The sequence below is a fragment of the Neolamprologus multifasciatus genome, chromosome 10 (assembly GCF_963576455.1).
Source record: "Neolamprologus multifasciatus chromosome 10, fNeoMul1.2, whole genome shotgun sequence".
NCBI lineage: Eukaryota > Metazoa > Chordata > Actinopteri > Cichliformes > Cichlidae > Neolamprologus > Neolamprologus multifasciatus.
In genome coordinates this window covers 26,377,593-26,396,135 of record NC_140448.1, presented here as the reverse complement: position 1 = coordinate 26,396,135, position 18,543 = coordinate 26,377,593, and the positions used below count along the sequence as shown (strand labels likewise).

Below are 18,543 nucleotides of genomic sequence, written 5' to 3'. Positions count from 1 at the left end.
CAAGAAGACTTACCCAAACAATTTGTCTGCTGTCCAGATGTAACAGACCACAACGTTTTGGGACACTGAAAGTGAAAAGAATAAAGTGGCTGTGCAGGTTTGCAAACATACGACAAAAAAACCACCAAGTTCATGAGAAAAAAATAGCAGTATTCAAGATCAAAACGGGCAAATTTATGACAAAAAATATAAAAAGGGGCAAATTAAAGAAGAAAAAACTAAACTCACTAGACAGGAAAACATGATAAAAAAAAGGCAAATTAATAATAATAATAAAAAGAGGCCAGTTGCTCCCAAAAGTCAAATTCATAATGAAAAACTGATAACTTCATAAAGACATGTTCTACATTTAAAAAAAATGTATATTTAAATACAAAAAAAGCCAAATAAAATGGGGACATTCTGGGAAAAACAGACTGAATTGTCAAATAAATGACAAAACAAAAAAAGAAACTCTGTCACATCAACCCACAGCAAGAAGGTTTGAATCCACCAATCAACTGAGGCCTCCCTGTATGGGTCTTAAAGTGACAGATGAACTCATTCATGACCTCATTGTGGTATTTTTTCATGCTAGAAATGTTTCCTACAGCTGATTTGTGTATGTTTGCTATAGTGTCCATATGAACTGGATAATGAACAGTTGTGTGGGGTCATTTAATGTCCCGAATTAGATAAAAACAAAAAACTAAACACAAAAAATCTCCCCACACACTATAGGCATTGACTATTATTGCAGAATTATTATGAAAAAAATAACACTGCAATTAGCTGGAACAATCAGTATTTATTTTTTTATTTAAGAGAAGTTAAAGCACCATTATACAGTACAGGTATAGAAAGATTGCAGTAATGCAAACGAGAATTAAAAGTGCACGGAAGAAAAGCAATACAGAGAGCAAATGAAATATAAATTAAACACCACACACTCTAACCAGCACAAGGCAAAGTGAACTTTAGATCATCTCCTTTTTTTAAACTTTTTAAAATCTGTAAATAAACTCTGTTTTGGTATTACTGAAGGATAGATATAAAGGTGACAGGCGCAGTTAATATTTTAGAAATGTCAAAATTACAAATGCCCATAAAACAACATTGTTTCCCTGAAATGACACATCTTGCATATGATGAAATGCTGAAAGAAACAAAGACATATGAGACTGTGCAAACCAACCTCACAATGATCCAAAAAAACAAAACAAACCCCTCATACTTATCCCAGCACTTCTCAACAGCCCACTCATCATAATACAGATTAATAAAAGTCAATAAAACAAAGAGATCTCCAGTCATCTACTACACAAAGAAAATCTGTAAGTCCAGATGGCACTGTGAGCCTGCCGCAGGACAAGTGCACCCCAGCACATGTTCACATGCTTGCATAAGCACAACAAAACACTTTATTTGCGGACGCTCAAGAGAAGCATTTTGACCTGGGAGCTCTAATTAGAGCCTAAATTAGAGAAAGAACCACAGCAACAATGACTTAACTCCAAATAACTTCACTTGCTACCAACGAACACGTGAAAAAAATGCACCATTATTGTTATGACACATAGTTTAAGTGACTACATCTGTAATGCTCCAGCTGGTAAAACACAGCAGACACCAACAGCCAAAGTCTCGTCAGCTAAAGTAAAATAAATGTTCAGGCGATAAGATAGGTTGAAAAATTCCTGCTGAAAGCTCACAACACCAGGACCTGCGAAACAGCGCAAACTACAAGTTTGGGTGTCTGTGAGATGGAAATGTAAAGGAGAGAGACTCGGGTGGACCGGTGAGGGCCAAGAAGCTGTTTGGTGAACCTGTTCCAACTTAAATCCAGCGGAAGTGTCCGTGACACAGCAGCTGGTGTGTGGTTACCATACAGAGTGAGCCTCAGCGCTTCTCAGCTGCTCTTGCCGCTCCATTCATGCGCAGGACAGCCAGAAGACCTGCGGTAACTTGAGCATCAACACTCCTTCTTTTCTCTGTCCCAGACCCGAGCTCACCTCAGACATGTCTCGTCTTTCTGCCAGGGCGTCTCGACTGAGAGGTATCCAAGTGTGTGTGCGCGCGTGCACGTTACACCCAACACATGGCATTTATGCATCAGCTTGCAGGTTATTCCGGGATATTTCACTACAATCGCGTGGTAAAAGTCTAAGCTGGGCACCAAGAAGAAGTAGGGAATTACATGTGCTGCTTATCTACACACTCTTCCTGCAGGAAATCAAAACAAAACAAAATCTTCTCCGCTTAAATAATGGTTAGAAAAGCGCTTTGAGGCTGTCATCATCATGAAAATGTAAATAAAACGTCTTTTTTTTTTAATGCAGTGCAAATATGGATGGTACCTAATTTACAAAACCTTGGCACTACAAAAAAATCAAGACCATGCCAGCCTGATTAGTTGCAATCATTAATTTGTTCTCAGTTTGGTGCAGAAATATCAAAAAGGTCTGTTTTAACCCTTCAAATGCTTTAATTATAAGGTGATTTTAGTTTTGAAATTGGTGTGCAATTTATGCATTTAATTCATAATAAGGGAAGCAATTTAAAAAAAAATAATTAAAAACAGTTGTATGAAGGGAAGTATGATCTTAATGTTCTGCAGCCCCAAAAAATCTAAAAACACACCAGATATAAATTTGGCTGAACTCCCCTTCGAGGTTGTGTTCTTGTGCCTATCCCGATCACGTTAGCGTGGTGGCTTTCTTTGGATGTGCCCGCTCTTACCACCTGCACTTGCCTTTCCTTGGACTTGCTTAAACAAACAGTTTTTCAACAAACAGTCCAGTTTTCAAGCCTAAAAGTTCAACATCAGGTAAAAATAGCAGAGAGGAGGATGCCCACACGTTCTTGGCATCCTCCAAGGTCAGCCAGTCCACTATTAAAGACCATGAGATCTACTATAATGTCTTGATGGACAATATTCAAGGGGAAGGACCTGGATTGTAACGCATATGACATATGCATGGCACATGGATCTTAAGTCTACCAGCTCTGCCTTCCTGCAATTTCCATTGTTTTCCAAAAAATTTAATTCAAGCTGAATGACTGCTGTTTTGACTGCAAAAGATATCCAGCAAACAAAGGAACAAGTGGAAGTGGTTATAACAACACTGATATTTATCCAGAGGTGCACATGTGGAAGACCCTGAAGGGGAGGACAGCCAAAATTCGAGTCAGGTATGGTTTTTTGGCCATTAAGGGAGCAGTCCTAGAACTTTTTGATCTTTATGCTTCATCAATAAGATGTAAACTGCACTTGTAACTCAAGCCACGTGAAGCACAGAAATGTGCGACTTGCATTCAAGTCTTTGTAAATATCAAACAACTATGTGCAAATGTACTATTGCATAAATGTGATCAAGATTTTGGACAGCAAACCTCTTTACCATCAAAAACACCCACCCTGTTTTTGATATCTAAAAAAAGGGTTCAAGTCAAAAGCTTAATATCCAGTAATTTATCATTTCTACAATTCCTCCAATCCAAGTCATCCAAAAGTGGAGAACCCCCCGACTCAAAGACCCGAGGAGCTGCAGCGGCTTTTGTCTCTGGGCACTACCAGGATCTCGTCCCCGTCTCGAATGCCGTAGGAATGCAGGGCCCGGGTGCCGCACTTCAGCTCCTCGGGTCCAAATATTGAACACATCTCTCGGTCGATGTAGAAGAGCCTCATCCCATTGGGCAGCTGCAGCAGACCCTTAAGGTGTTTTTTTAGGTCACCCACTGTTTGCTCCAGACGGAGGCTGACTGTCTCCACCCTGTCACCCCAGCGAACAACCACCATGGTGAGGCGGGGTCTCAGGTCTACCTCAGCCAGTGGAGCCAGGTGGCCATATTTGGACACGAGGATACGGTACCTGCAACAAAGCAGAGCTCGTGTTATTTTTTTATTTGTTATCAGCTCAACTGAATGACATCAGATACAGCATACAGCAAAGACACACAAACTCCTACAAGACATACACTTGAAATCCACCACACAAAGTATGGTGTTTCTCAGACATGGCAGTGATTGCAGTCTCTGAAAAGTGAGGCCCTTGCAAAGTATCTCAGGGTGTTTTAACACCTCTAGTTTCTTTAGTCTTAATCAGCTGATGAATTTGTAAACTTGTGGCTTTTACTCATGGCTTTGTTTCTTTTTACAGAGAGAAAACTCCAAGTCAACCAAAAATGCATCACCACAAACCATGGCAGAGCAGGCATTTGGCCAATGAAGGGACATGCTGTCTTCTGGACCCTTGGTTTATTCCACAGCTAGCTGCTACAGTTTTAGCTCTCTGCATGTGTATGGTCTTCTGCCGCATCCTAGGATGCAAAGCACATCCGACTACGAGGAGGCATTTAGCTCAAACTAGCAGCGCACACCTGGTAGTTGGGGTTGGATGGAGGTCAGATTATGTTCTGACTATAAATTAAATAAAAAAGACCAGAATTTGATTAGTGATATCAATAGTGATATCTATGACTGCAAACAGACTGGTACTATACGAGTCTATGGGAAAACAGCCCTCAGGCTTGGCCTCTAGAAACACTTTCCTGCCAAATTCATCCACTCAGTTCAGGTCTTTCTGAATAAAACATTAAGACCCCTTTATAAATGCACCCATTCTAAGTTTCAGAAAGGAGGATTTTCCAGGGTATGCTAACCGCTAACTAGCTCATTATATACATATAATTTTTGAATATTTGCCAAAACTTACTGAAAAATGAGTTTGTCAGACATGTCTGCATGTTATTCTACGAATATATGGAAAATAATAAAAAATAATCATGATAACACATAATGGCGTTTTAAAGGTAGACCACAGTGTCTCTTTGCCTTCTCCCCCCCTCATTGTTGCTATGGTAAATAACATACACCCTGTACCAATGATAGGATGTAGACTCCTGTTTCAAAGGCTTCATTTCGACATTAAAAGAGCAGCTTGGTCTACAGCTCCACCCTGCCCTCTGATGGAAAACGATGATCAGTCACAATCACACTGTGTTTTAGCACTGATTTACTCTAAATGGAATCAAAATCTAGAAATTTAACAACAAGCTGTACAAAATAACACTTAAAACTAAAGACAGAGATGATAAAGTCATTGTGAAAATGCTTCATGAGGTCATGAATCAAGTTAAAAGCAGGGCAATCTTCTTATAGACTTGTATGGGACAAGACTTCTCTTTGCGCCCTTTGCTGGCTGTTATGAAGAATGCAGGTAAAAGGCTGTTCAACACTGGCTTCACTTTTCAGACTCACAGGTTATACATCCTCTTTTTTTCCTTCTTAGATGAAGTACAGGTGTGAAATAGAAACAGCAAGTATATTTAAGATGTTTCAGATTTTTTTAAAAAGACTTTAAACACAGGGTTATGGAAACAAGCTATGAGTGTTTAAGAGGCAGAGAAACACCGAGTTGTCTGCCACTTGCTTGCCGTGAGAAAGCTCTCAGCCATCTCAGGGGAATGCGTGTTCAAGATAAGGCCCCAGGAACGATTAAATAAAATCCAGGAGAAAAGGCCTGTGCTTTCAAAGCTACTGTAACAGCTGGGCCAATCAAAGCAATTTCACTTCCCTCCCCAAAACTCCTCCACAAAGCCGCTGCCCTGGCCCTGGGATTTTCTGGCCAAACTTGCAGTCCACCCTGGGAATTCTCCACTAAGGCCACAGTGCACAAAGTGCCATTCTAAGAGAAGCCATTTACCAAAGAGGCTTCATTTAAGGTGGTAAGCATGGTATAATGGGGCAAACAATGCTGCAGGTGATAAGAAGCCGACATTCCAACTGTCATTTTGGCATTCTTTGATTCCTGCGGAGGAAATTACAAGACTGTGAAGCCAAGAGACACCATGTAGCTGAGCTCTCCTGTTTTGGCATTTCATCGACTCATTCTCCCATTTCTCCAGTTATTTACTTGAACGTATGAGCACCTCAAAAAGTTAAAATGTAAATTTTCCCATGTCTTTCCCTGAGACTGTGGCTCTGTTTAGACCCACTAACTTCACCGGATACGCCGACTCTCTGGTTTCTTTTTTAACCCTTGCCTCTACTCTTTCTCGCCACTAATCCTTCCTGTCCACTGCTGTTTTCTTCCCTTTCCCATTTTTTTCAAGGAATTGTTGGGGTGTATCCATCTCAGTTAGTCCAGTTTATGGTTTGAGAACACGTTTATAGTTACTCAAAGCCAGGCTGTGTCAGATGTGTTCACTTGAGAGGCTGTGACCCACCTGCAGAGCTCTGATCTCTCGGGGTAGCGAGGCCGCAGCCTCATCCGAAAGGAAAGGGGATAGCTGTGCGCTCACTGCCTACTGAGTGTGTCTGACACCCCGATAACACCCGCATGCACATGCACAGTCACGGTTATACCCGACCCTGGACCTACACCGAACCCCTCCCAAACCAACACCGCAAACGCAACGCTTGATGGAAGAAAATAAAATCAGAGTGATGAAGCTGAACACAAAGAAAATGAAGTTTTTAGATGGCGATGAATGTGTTTCACATAGAAATAAAATAACTATTAACTGCTCCTGATGGACAAACAAGTTCTGCCACAGTTAATAAAATAATTTATAGCCAGGAGAGCTGTGACAGCTCATGTGACATCAGAAAACAAATCAAATTTCTCAAATTAAGGCTTCAGGTTGACAGAGTAGGTGTATACATAAAAAAAACAACCTGCTACCTGGTGTATCAGTTTTCCCAATCAGAGAATTCCCAGCACAAAGGACTCATTGAGCAGGGAGAGAGTGGTGGCATTGTCTCCCAAAGGTTAGTTTCCCCCAGTCAGGGACTACACCTTCCTCCAGAAATCCCTCCCCAACATTCTGCTGAGGTTAAGTGGAATGCAGTTGGTGAATTATTTCACCCCTGCGAGCCCCCCCCCGAGGAAGGCTTCCAACCTCCCCCCGCAAAAAAAACATATAGTGTGCTGGACCCAAACTGAGGACAGGGATGGAGATTAGTTGCTAATATTATGAGTTAGCAGGTGTTCCCATATGAATATAATGCAAACGTAAATGCCGCTTAGCTTTCTAATTGAAAGCCAGTGCTGGCACCTTGTGCTCCATATTTAAGGTATTTAGTGAAGACTTTCAATATGAATTTTACTCTAAATGTCTCATTTGAATGTTGTAATAAAGTTGATGAAAACAATCTGATGTAAATTTTAGAGCTGAAAAAAAACCCCAACAACAACAATTTATTGATCAACATAATGCTACACAATATATTTTTTAATTTATCATGTTAGCTATTTTCTCAAGCCAAAGGATGTCAGTGCTGTAGTAGCTCATCAGGCTCACGATCCATCACCGCTCAAGGGTTACTGCCCACAAATCGATAAATGTGACTTTGATAAAAACTTCAGTAAAATCTGACCAACACTGATTCTTCTTCCCAATGGTTTAAACTCAGCTACATTCAATTCAGTTCAGTTTTATTTATATAGCACCAAATTACAACAACAGTCAACTAAAAGCTTAAAATCGTAAGGTAAAGTTCCTATAATAACACAGAGAAAACCCCAACAATCATATTACACACTATGAGCAAGCACTTTGGCGACAGTGGGGAGGAAAAACTCCCTTTTAACAGGAAAAAAACCTCTGGCAGAACCAGGCTCAACCATCTAAAGCAAGACAGTGCACAAGAGATGTGAAAAACAAAGTGCAATCAGGGTGGAGTAAGGTGGAGGCGAGTGTCAGGGATGATTTGTGACAGGAGTGAAAGGGACAGGATTTTAAGATGGTTTTAAGAGCTGCTATAATGTATGGCTTGGAGACAGTAGCACTGACAAAAAGACAGGAGGCCGAGCTGAAGATGCTCAGGTTTTCACTGGCAGTGATGAAAATGGAAATGATTAAAAACGAGGATGTCTGAGGGACAGCTCAAGTTCAGCAATTTGGAGATAAAGTTAGAGAGGCGAGGCTCAGATAGTTTGGGAGAGAAGAGAGAGTGGATACATTGGACAAATGATGCTAAATATTGAGCTGCCAGGGAGGAGGAAGAGAGGAAGACCTCACAGAAAGTTCATCGATATAGTGAAGAAGCACATGCAGAGGAGGACGCTAGGGATAGGGTTAGATGGTGATGACCCCTAAAGGAAACATCTGAAAGAAGAAGATTGTTTAACTGAATATCTCTGAGTTTTAGACTTTTTTTGTACAAAACCTGTTGCTGAAATATGGCCACGAAATGAGAACCGGCGTTCTGGGAATCTATCCTACCTCACGAACCATCCCACCCGTTGTTTCTGCGCATACGCCTAATACAAACCCCAAATTTACATCATTTTTTTTAACCCATTGTGAATATTTCTTATGGTTATGGTTAGGGTTTGTATTAGTCACAAGTCGCCGTCAAATTATAATATGGGTAGGACGATTTGCCAAAGTAGGACTGTTTCTCAAAACACTGGCTACAAATGATCCTTTCCACCTGGAGAGTGTGTGCCTTTGAAATTTAGTTACATGTTAATTTTCTACCTAGTTTTAGGATGCAGATCACTAAGTTAACAAACGTAAATGATCCCAAAAAATCACTCAAAAAGTAAAAAAGAAGAAATAAAGCTAATGGCTAATTTTATTTAACGATAAATTCACACAGTTGCCTAACGCCAACTTCTACCCACGCAGCTTAGCTGGCCATCAGCACCACTGCATATACTACAGTGTCAGCAGTCAGCCGCAGCTTTGAATTATTATTATTATCCATGAGTAAACTTATTCACTATGATTATGTGTGCAATGAAAAATGTATGTGTGGATGATGCTCCACCTCTCGGGACGCTCTTGCTCTGGACAGTCCTGGTAGTATCTGATGAAGAACCTCTCAGCATCCTCTCTCTCACCATTAGACACGGCACCCCCGTTCAGCACCATTACGGAGGGCAGCCTGAGGGCAGGTGCAGCAGTCGGGTGTTAAAAGTGCTCAATGAGTATTTCGATGATGAAGTTACTGAACAAACGAGCACACAGCTTCAGACTTACTGTGCTAAAAGGAGGCTACGTCTCTCCTCGGTGCTGTAAGACTGCAGTAAAGGGATTCCCTTTGCTTTGACCTCCACCAGTTTGGGAAAGAAATTCAGCCTTTCAATGTCGATCCATTTACTAAGACCTGAATAACAACAACAACAACAATAATACTAATAATAATAAACATAATGAGTTATAGGGCTATTTGTTCACACCTTGCACTGAATACACACAGATTAAAAGACTTTTAGGACTCCGACCTGAATTGTTGAGGTTGATGCTACGCAGGTTGGGGAAGAGGTGCTCCAGTGTCTCCTTGGTGTCTCCCACAGAGTCCACGCTGTTATTGGCCAGCACCAGTGTGCTCAAATTGGGGTACAGCAGCCCAAACTTCCTCACTTCTGCCCAGTCCTGCAGCTGGTTATCTGTAATCTGCAGCAGGCGTAGCGACGGGCATGGCGTCTGAGATTCTGACACGCTGTTGTAGCCGTTCAGACACAGGAAGAGCTCCTCCAGCCTGGAAGATGAGGTGCAAGGAAACTGGCATTTTTGAGGACATCAAAGATTCTTTGTACAATCTGTGTAATATGCATTAAGGTGCTTTTGATTCTTCAAAAGAATAAGGCAGCTGTTATCGTGTTTCCAATTGTCACCATATGTCCTGAGTTCTCTACCCTGTTTACAGCTAAAGACACTAAAAAGCCCTGAGTACATGGCAAATTATTTCTCTAAGCTGCCAAGTGATGTGGTTTTAATTAAATGCTGTTAAATAGTAAAGCAAATGGATTTGTATGAGAGGAATCAACATAAAGTAAAAATGTGTGTGCAGGGAAGTAATCAGGGTTTAGAAACTAGTGCAGTCACGATTTTTTTTCTCTTAATGCCTCATATTTATGGTGCCTTGGCTCCATTTATGAGGATAGAAGGAGTAAAAGGCTTCTGAAGGACCAGGTCCTAAAGTTACAATATAACCAAAACCTGATTCTGAAAACTAAAGAATTTTATTTTATAAGATTTCTATATATATTTCTCTCCCTTTGCTCTCAGCGGAGGCGGCCGCATCTTCTCCTGTCTCCTCTCCCTCCCTTATCTTCCTGCTTGGCTTCTCTTGTCTTTGTCTAGTCCCGTCTAACTCTCAGAGACTCTCTTCTGTCTGTTTCTCTAAAAACACAACATCAAGGAATTATGGATTTGATCAACTGGTCTCTAAAATCTAAAGCGCCTTGAGGTGACTGTTGTTGTTGTGATTTGGATTTATATAAATAAAATTGGACTGAATTATTTTAAACACTATTGACACCCTCTCGATGAGAAACCTGGGCGCGGGGGAGCCTGATCGTTGCTGCTGGATACACGACAGTCTTTCAGTGGAACGAGCCTGGCAACACTCACATTGGAGGACGTTGAAGACATCTACCTATTCAGAGCCATGATAACAAGGCTCCTGCTGACTGGATCTGGCACAGCCCTGGCTTGTTGACGAAAATTGAAAAGATTTCTTCTTTTGTGGCTAAACCAACCAACCATTACTCCTCATGCGTCAACCCAACCTCCCTAAACATGGCAAGGTGGGGCATGACTTCCTGGAATTCCTGTTGAGTCTGAGTACATCTGTGTGCTCAAGATAAAGAAGGAACGCATCACTAATCTGCTCGCTAATGTTTTGAGTGGTCAGAGTGGCACAAAAAACTAAGTGATTCAGTATGACTTAGTAGCTTGTAGAGCCACATTAGCAACAATTATGTGAGGTAATTGTTTTTAAGAGTCATCGCTCACATCACTGGAGGACTACTGGTGCACTCTTCTTTACAACATTGAGGTCTGTGGGCATTCTTTAATACACATCTCCCAACACAGCTTGGTTGAGTTCTGGACTTTGACTCCTTTGAAACATCTTCATTGTTTTCTTTTTCAGTCATTCTGTTGTAGTTTTGTCAACTTCAGCAAATCTAAACATTCCTGCCATGTTTGTTTTAGAGTGAAGAAGCCAAGAAACCCTTACTAACAAGTTCAGTTTAAAAAAAAAATGGTGTTGTCACAAACTTTCCAATTTTACACACTAATTGAGGGCTGTAGAGTCTGAGATGTAGCTCTTGGGCTTTTATCAGTTTCTCTGAGTATTGCTCAGTCTGGAGTGATTTTGCTCAGACATCCCCTTAGCAGTAAGCTACCAAAATGTCTGCTTTTTCAGAGGTGCTCACATTTGCTTATGATCAGTTAAATGTGTCCCATTAGCAACTGGCTGCTACTTATTCTCATACCTCCCATGGAAGCAAGTAGTAGTTCCATGCTTTGTCACTTACTCTGGTGTGTGCTGCGTGAGTGTGTGAACAGTGTCCCAGCTGACTTGTGTGTTAATGAGGACCAGTCGTCGGACCCTGGAAAAAACCTCTGCCATGTTCGGCTCCAGCTGCACGCCGCTTAGCGGGTTCATGCTCAGATTGAGGAAGTCCAGGTGTGGGATGCTGGAAACGATGGTGCCGATCTGGCAAAACCAGGAGCATCAGGACACAGAACAAAGAAAAAGAAGAAACAAGTTACAGAGCTTTTCAAAACACTTTTACTTTGAAAACCATTATTTTCAGAGCTTGTTGATTAGCTAGGTAACTCTAGTACACATAAATAAGCTGTATGATGCGATACAGCGGTTTAAATTCTAGGTAAGTTCCAAGTCATCCATCTTTAAATATAACCCATAGATAGTCTTGAACAGGCATATTTTTAAAGTGTTTCTGTACCGTGTTCACACTTTCCTTCATTCTGTTTAAAAAGCTGATAATTAATCCACATCAGTAGCATCTGGTGAGCTAGCACCTTTGGCTTCTAGATGGCAAATAAAATACTTAATGCTAAACCCATGTGAATGACAGAAGGAGAGATTATTATATTAAATGAATATGTGGTGTATGTATTTATTGGTTCATACAAAAAAAATGTATCCAACCCTGCTTATTAATAAATGAGTACTCCAGTTAACCTGAGAGGTACCAGGTGTTCCAGCTGGCACAGCAGACGGGAACTGTGCCTACAGCCCTCATCACGGTATCACTCGGCTGAATAACAAACAGCACTGTGAGAGGGGGATAACAAGGGCTGTGCAACTTTTTTAAGGGGCCTTTGTTTCGTAGTCACGGCTAAATGACAATGCAGCACAACCCAACCTTAAGAACTTAATTATTAACAGTACATATGCAAACAAACAAAAAGAAAAGAATGATGATGAATGGAGGCTAGATGGAATCAGTGAATAACCATCTAAAAATCTACATGCTTTCCAGTTAACTTACAAACACAAAAATAACAACTCTCAAATGACATCCTGTACTTGTGTACAACTTAGCTTAGAGATAGAGGCACAATCGACCCGGCAAAGACTCCAAACTGGCCAACTGGCTTTGGAAAATGAGAAGGAGGGCATACATTTTTGGACTTTCAACTGTATTAAGTATAGCTTTTCCTCCTGATAAACACCTCCCCCACGGCCATTCATGCAATGCCAAAGTAATAAAGTGTGGTTAAACGTCTTATTACTGACAGAAAGGGAAGTTTTACTGGTTCAGCCCGCTCAAGACCAAAGTGGGTTGTTTGTGGCCCACAATGTAAAAGGAGTTTGACATCCCAGGCTTGCATCTTTACTATCAATAAAGAGAGATTAACTTCTATTTTTGTTTTTATCTGTATGTGTTGTATTCGTTTTTTTAATACACCAAAATAACCATCAAAACAAAGACCTTAATCTTATGAACCTGTGACTAGCATGTACTAGTGTCCATTTAGGCCCTTTTAACTGCTGACATGGTAGCATACAGACAGCACTCCAACTAAATTGTCTTGAACAAAAGCCAAATGGCTCTGCTTTTATGAAAAACCTTATTAAGTTAAAATAAAACTCCAAGACACCCACCTCTCCCCAGTCATTCAGCTGATTGTGGGACAGGTCGAGCTCTACCACGTGGGCGCAGGAAGCAGCGATGTCTTGCCTGTCGCCGGCTTTACTGATTCCACTGTCGTTCAGAACCAGTGCGCTGGGCAAGAAGAGGCGATCTGCAAACAGGAAACTCGAGTCAGTTCAGACCCTCATTCAGAGCTCAACACTCCAAATAAAGAGGCAGATATGCCGGGCTGAACTTATCACAAGTGATACACTGCTCACGTGGCATCATCACAGCCCTGAAATAGCTCGCTCTATCATCTCTCACCTTTGACAGGGGATCCTGGGGGCCTGGGCAGAACAACCACTCCTACGCCTTGGCCATAGGGGAAATTCTCAGGGTTATACTTCTCACTGAGGACTTGAACAAAGGTGCGCACCTCATCTTCATCAGAGGACTCCATGGTTCAAGTCCTGAACAGGTATCAGACCAAAGGGAAAAAAAAGACGCTTTTAAGATATGCTGTGAAAATATGACAATTACATCAGGACAGTTCAGTGCTGTTACATATGTCTTTTAACCCTTTAAGACCTACCATAGAATCAAGTCCGCCAGAGCTTACTTTATATTTTTACATGCTGTAGTGCCATTTTTGGGAGCATTTCAAGTTGCTATACATCAATACAACTGTTATAGCCCATATTTTAATAATATGTATGCATTAAGTCCATAGTAACTACATAAATTGCAAAAAAGTGCAATAAACTACAAAAAAATTGAAAATCTTTTTTTTTTTTTTTTTTAACATATATTTCTACTTGGAGAAATTTAAGAAGTTTATCCCTCAAAACTTTAAATACAAAAAACTTGCAAAAAATAGTTTACAACAACAGGAAATTTATTTTGAGTGTCTTCATAGTTTTATTTTTGAGATACACCAATTTTTATATACTGCAGGAAAAACGAAAAACAATCCTATGATGCAAATTTGCAAAGAAAACAGCATGTGCATCAAAATAAACTATTTTAAGCAGTGCAATTTGAGTTCTAAGCATCCCAGAAACTATTCAGAACAACATAACGTCAAACATGACTTATAAAAACACCAGTATAGGCTTTTAAGGCCTACAAATAAAAAAAAACTACATTTTCCGCGAAAATGACGTCACTTCCGGTTTCAGGCAGGAAATGGCGGACATGCGATCGTTCGCGCTGGTGTCTGTTTCAATGTGGGAAGTGTTACGAACAGCTGATCGGATCGGGAAAGCGTGTTTCTGGGATATTATGTTTTTGTTGCTGCAAGCGCTTTTTATGCAATTTTTGCAAAGCTATATGTAGAAGGAAACCGCGACCTAGGACAAGCTGATGGCATAAGATGTAAGTACAACTCCTCCGGTTTCATATGCAAAAAAGAAATTGCGCTAGCTTACGTGGTTCCAGTTCTACAGGGATTTAAAAATAGTTATGCAAAACGGAGCATGCCCATTCCGACCGGCTTTAAAGGGTTAAAGGATAAAGCTGGAGATATTTTACACTGTTTATCAACAATGTGTATGAAAATCAAGTTTCCTCCCAAAACATATGTGACCCTACTGAAGTTTCAGGTCTTTAAGTGTCAAAATTGTAAAAAAAAAAAAAAAAAAAAGCAGGCGTGGTGATCTAATTCTAAAGTTCTAATCTCACACAGTGTTTTATGGGCACAGTCACCTCCAAGAGTCTACTTTTCCAGATTTTCTTCTTTTTTCCCCTCAATTTGTTTCTATTTCATTTTTCTTTTTATTACTTTTTTTTTTGCAGATTTTGTAGCTGTTGATAAAAGTCCTGTATAAATAAAGAAAGCCATTGGGATAAGCTTTTCATTTGTTAGCATCTGCTTCTGTTTTCACCTATGCTGACATTCTCCACAAACAAACATACTTTTGGTGCAATGTACTCAAAGCACAGCACAGCTCATCTCTCACAGTGACTGTCCAAAAAATCTTCGGCACTATGAAAATGCTCCTTATACACAGCTCAGAGTGACCATGTGGATTAAATAATTTACCTACAGGAAAGGTCTAAGCTGACATCTGAAACTGCATTTGTGAAAGAAGCTGGAGAAGCAGAAAGCGCCCTCTACTCTGGACATTTGTCATTCAAAGCCCACATATGCAAAACAAATTGAGTGAGAATTTTTAGAAACATGACAACAGTGGAACCAGGTGAACTAGTTCCACCAACAAAACTATTAGAACTATAGTGGCAGCTTCCCTGAAGCATTTTAGGGTTTCAAGTATTTTGTACACAAAAAAAAAAATCACCTTTCTATCACCTATAACAGCCTCAAGGGCCGGTGTCCTGCAAGTTTTAGATATCACCCTGGGTCAGCACACCCGAATCCAATGATTAGTTCATTGCCAGGCCTCTGGAGAACTTCAAGACATATTCAGGAGGTAATTTAGCTATTTAAATCAGTTGTGGGAGTTCCCCACCCCTTACCTATAGGTATTAGTGGCCTGTAGCTAACAGGAAGGCCATGTGCAGTGGTGGGCAATTCATTTTCTCCACAAGTTCACATGAGAATCTGAAAATGTTGTGCAAGGTTTCACCGATAAGTTCAGAAAGAAATGAAATGAAATACTGAGTTCAGCTAATTGGTGCCGCCTTCCACAGCACTCCCAGTTTCTCATGTGGACCCTTGGGGAAAATTGCCTATGCTTGGTGGACGTGCTTTAAGCCTGTTGTCTTTTAAATGGTCACCAGGGGGCGATAGCAGTGGTTCCACAGTCATTGTCCCACCTCAGTAAGCACTTTACTGACAAGTTCACAGATCAATCACTAATTGCTGTTCATATTGAATAAACAAATCAGTTCTACTTTGTAATTGCATGTGATTCGAAAGCTCAAATTAGATTTCTTGAATCTTTGCAGAGCCTGTAGACAAGTGGCTGACACCACGCCGAAATGTAGTTACAACAGAGTTTCATAAGGGTATATAATTATGACATACCTATGGTGTAGATTTAACACATAAGTATAAACTGAAAGTTTCAGAAGACAGGATTACTCGGGGTATGAACATTGATTAATCACTTGTGATTGCTCCAAATCCCGTTAAGGCCAACCAGTGCCTGTGCATGGCATTTTCCCCATAGTGTTGGGTTGTCCTTCATTCAAAGTGCTAAACAAAGGGACACAAATGTGCTACCACTGACTTCCACTTTAACCACCTCAAACTTTAGTCCTGCTCCTCCTGCTGGCTGACACTTCTTGTCTATGTTTTACATTTTTCTGTGCACGTGTTAAAAGATAAAAAAAAGGTCTAAAAATAACCCACGAACATCACAGAATAACCTACAAGTCACAGACAGCTGAAACGTGAGAGGCATAGCAGCACTGAGGAGAGCAGGTGCACAGCTGTCAGCGAAGCCACCTGTTCCTACTAAAACCCATTTTCTGCTATGATTACAATTTCTGTTGCCATTTTTGCTGTAAAATGATTAATCTGATGAGTAACTGTTTAACTCAATCCAGAGAAAATGTAGCTTTTTCAATGTGTGGATTGGTTTAAAATCCATAGACAAAAAACCCCTCCAGGCAGGCTCAATAACTGGTAATCATACATCACAATAACATACATTCTCGACCCTGCCTGTCCACCTTGCACTCAACAGCCTTACTTTAACCCCGATCAGCCCTATCAGTTTCAGACAAACGGAGTCTGATCATCTTAAACTGAGCCCACCTGAAGTGTGTTTGTCAAAAGACTGAGTGTTTCATCCGGACTCTGTCTGATGTTTCTGTCATAGATCGTTTCTCATTACACAGATCCCACCTGATTCTTACCTCTGATGTAGCAGAGACCAAAGGAAAGATTGTTTTCAACACCACATCAGATCACATGCCTCGGTCCCTGCTGTGAGAAAATGACGAGAAACATAAGCAGGGAAAACTTATTTTTAAGCTTGCAGCCATAAAAAAACCAGAATATGTGAAAAAAAAATGCAAAGAAAGACAGAGTTGACACCACATCAAAGGTGGTGAAACTTGCATTTATGTGACAAAGAAAGGAAAGGTAAGCTGACAGTTGGGTGCTTGAGACGAAAACAACTGTTTATGTGGTATAACTGGGGAGCAGCAAAGCCCTGAAGCCATTCACTGAAATGAAAAACTTCTAATGGACATATGTCATGACTAACCTAAGGTCATTGTTTTGTACAGTTTAAACACACACTTTTAAACCCCTGTTATAATTTGTTACTTTTTTCTGGAATCTTTTTGTTTCAAATGTTTCTTCAGCACCATTTGCTCAATTCGGCGTACACAATGGGCAGGAAGTTAGATTTTGTAATATATAAAAAGTTAAACATTATCAGCTGCTCGCTACTGCTCATAGCGGTGAAGTTCAACCTGCAATGCTACCAAACTGTCAATAAAGATGACGTTTTTCAGAAAATAACAAACAACGAAATGGATTAATGCTACCCGAATTGAACGTCAACCCACAAAGAGTCATAAGAAGGTCAAAAGTCTTACTGTAAACCTTGCACACAGTTGCTGATACGCGAAGCTATTTTAAACAGATATATTTTTAACAGGGTCCGGGGAAACGGTGTTACAGTCAGATAACGAGCGTCGTTTCTAGGGTGGGGGGCTGACTGCTCAGACGGAGGCCTAGCTGTATGATGTCGCTAGCTTAAGGATAATAAACTGGAAGCTGAGATTGTAACAGTGCAACCTGGTGTGATTGAACATTTTAGCACAGCACGAGCCAACGACACTACTGCCTACCTAAGCGTGCAACACGTTGGCTGTAAATTCAAATCTGTAAAAACATTTCTTTGAGTGTTGGAACAAACTCACTATCTGGGCCTCCAAACTTAGCCACACAGGTCACTGCGCGTGCTCCATTTGGCACCTGATACGGTACATTTTTGAGAGTGCAGAACTCACCTTTGGCAGAACCCCCCTCTGCGGTCGGGTTGTTTTTGTTGTTCTTCGGTTAGTTGACAGCTTAAACCACGCCCACTCTACCGGAAGTTACGTAGTTTAAATGTCTGTTTTTTTCCTCTCGTCTTTTCTTTAAAACGGAAAGGAGCTAAGAATACATGCTAAGTATTAACTTATTATTATTATTATTATTATTATTTATTTTTAGCGAGTCTTTTTTTACGATTTTTTTGTAGCTGGTTACTTTAACGGACAATTTTTGAAATGTAGTTTTTTAAAAGCTGAGTTCAATTACTCCCACGGTTGGTTATAGCCCGACCTTGTTGAATCAAGAAAGCCTATAGGCTACAGCCAGTGAACCACTTTGAGAGCCCCAAAAGTTGATTCTGTTCATCTAGATGAACAGAATCAACTTTTGGGGATTTACTTATCTGGATGACTCAGCATGCATCAAGACACTGTGAGAGCCATTATTCACAAATGGAAAAAGTTGAAACACCGACGAACCTGGCCTAATCAAAGTCTGCACTTAAATCCTTTTAAGATGCATTGAGATGACATTTAACATTTGAAGCTTGAAAAATCTCCAGTGTAGCTGAATTAAAACAATTCTGCAAAGAAGGGTGGGCGAAAATTCCTCTACATCGATGATAAAGACTCATTACAATTTATCACATATGCTTATTTGCAGTTCTTGCTGCCAAGGGTGGCACATTTAGCAGGCTTTTTCACACACTGCTAGGTTTGGATAATTTTTCTTTCCTTGAATGAATGAAATGTTGAAATG

The 18,543-nt window shown here is 40.5% G+C and overlaps 1 protein-coding gene across 3 annotated transcripts; it reads right to left on the bottom strand.

Moving 5' to 3' along the window:
• Positions 1–767: 767 nt before the first annotated feature.
• LOC146510385 (tubulin-specific chaperone cofactor E-like protein) lies at positions 768–17,878 on the bottom strand. Of its 3 annotated transcripts, none has more exons than XM_085175206.1 (9): positions 17,760–17,878; positions 16,653–16,722; positions 13,155–13,300; positions 12,860–12,999; positions 11,259–11,440; positions 9,216–9,472; positions 8,971–9,097; positions 8,759–8,875; positions 768–3,851 (listed from the first exon to the last, which is right to left on the bottom strand). In XM_085175206.1, exons 3-9 carry the CDS (start codon positions 13,288–13,290, stop codon positions 3,509–3,511), a joined length of 1,302 nt encoding a protein of 433 aa, XP_085031332.1. In that variant the 5' UTR covers positions 13,291–13,300; positions 16,653–16,722; positions 17,760–17,878; the 3' UTR covers positions 768–3,508. The 3 variants fall into 3 exon arrangements, with proteins under 3 accessions (XP_085031332.1, XP_085031334.1, XP_085031333.1); XM_085175208.1 differs by having other exon boundaries at positions 16,653–16,719; positions 17,760–17,810; XM_085175207.1 differs by lacking the exon at positions 17,760–17,878 and adding an exon at positions 17,670–17,719.
• Positions 17,879–18,543: the final 665 nt, after the last annotated feature.

Excerpts from the sequence above, each read along its gene's own strand:
- LOC146510385 (XM_085175206.1), bottom strand. The coding sequence starts at position 13,290 with ATGGAGTCCTCTGATGAAGATGAGGTGCGCACCTTTGTTCAAGTCCTC. Across the intron at positions 9,098-9,215 it reads CATCAACCTCAACAATTCAG|GTCTTAGTAAATGGATCGAC; the intron begins GTCGGAGTCCTA and ends GTTGTTATTCAG. Across the intron at positions 8,876-8,970 it reads CGTAGCCTCCTTTTAGCACA|GCTGCCCTCCGTAATGGTGC; the intron begins GTAAGTCTGAAG and ends ACCTGCCCTCAG.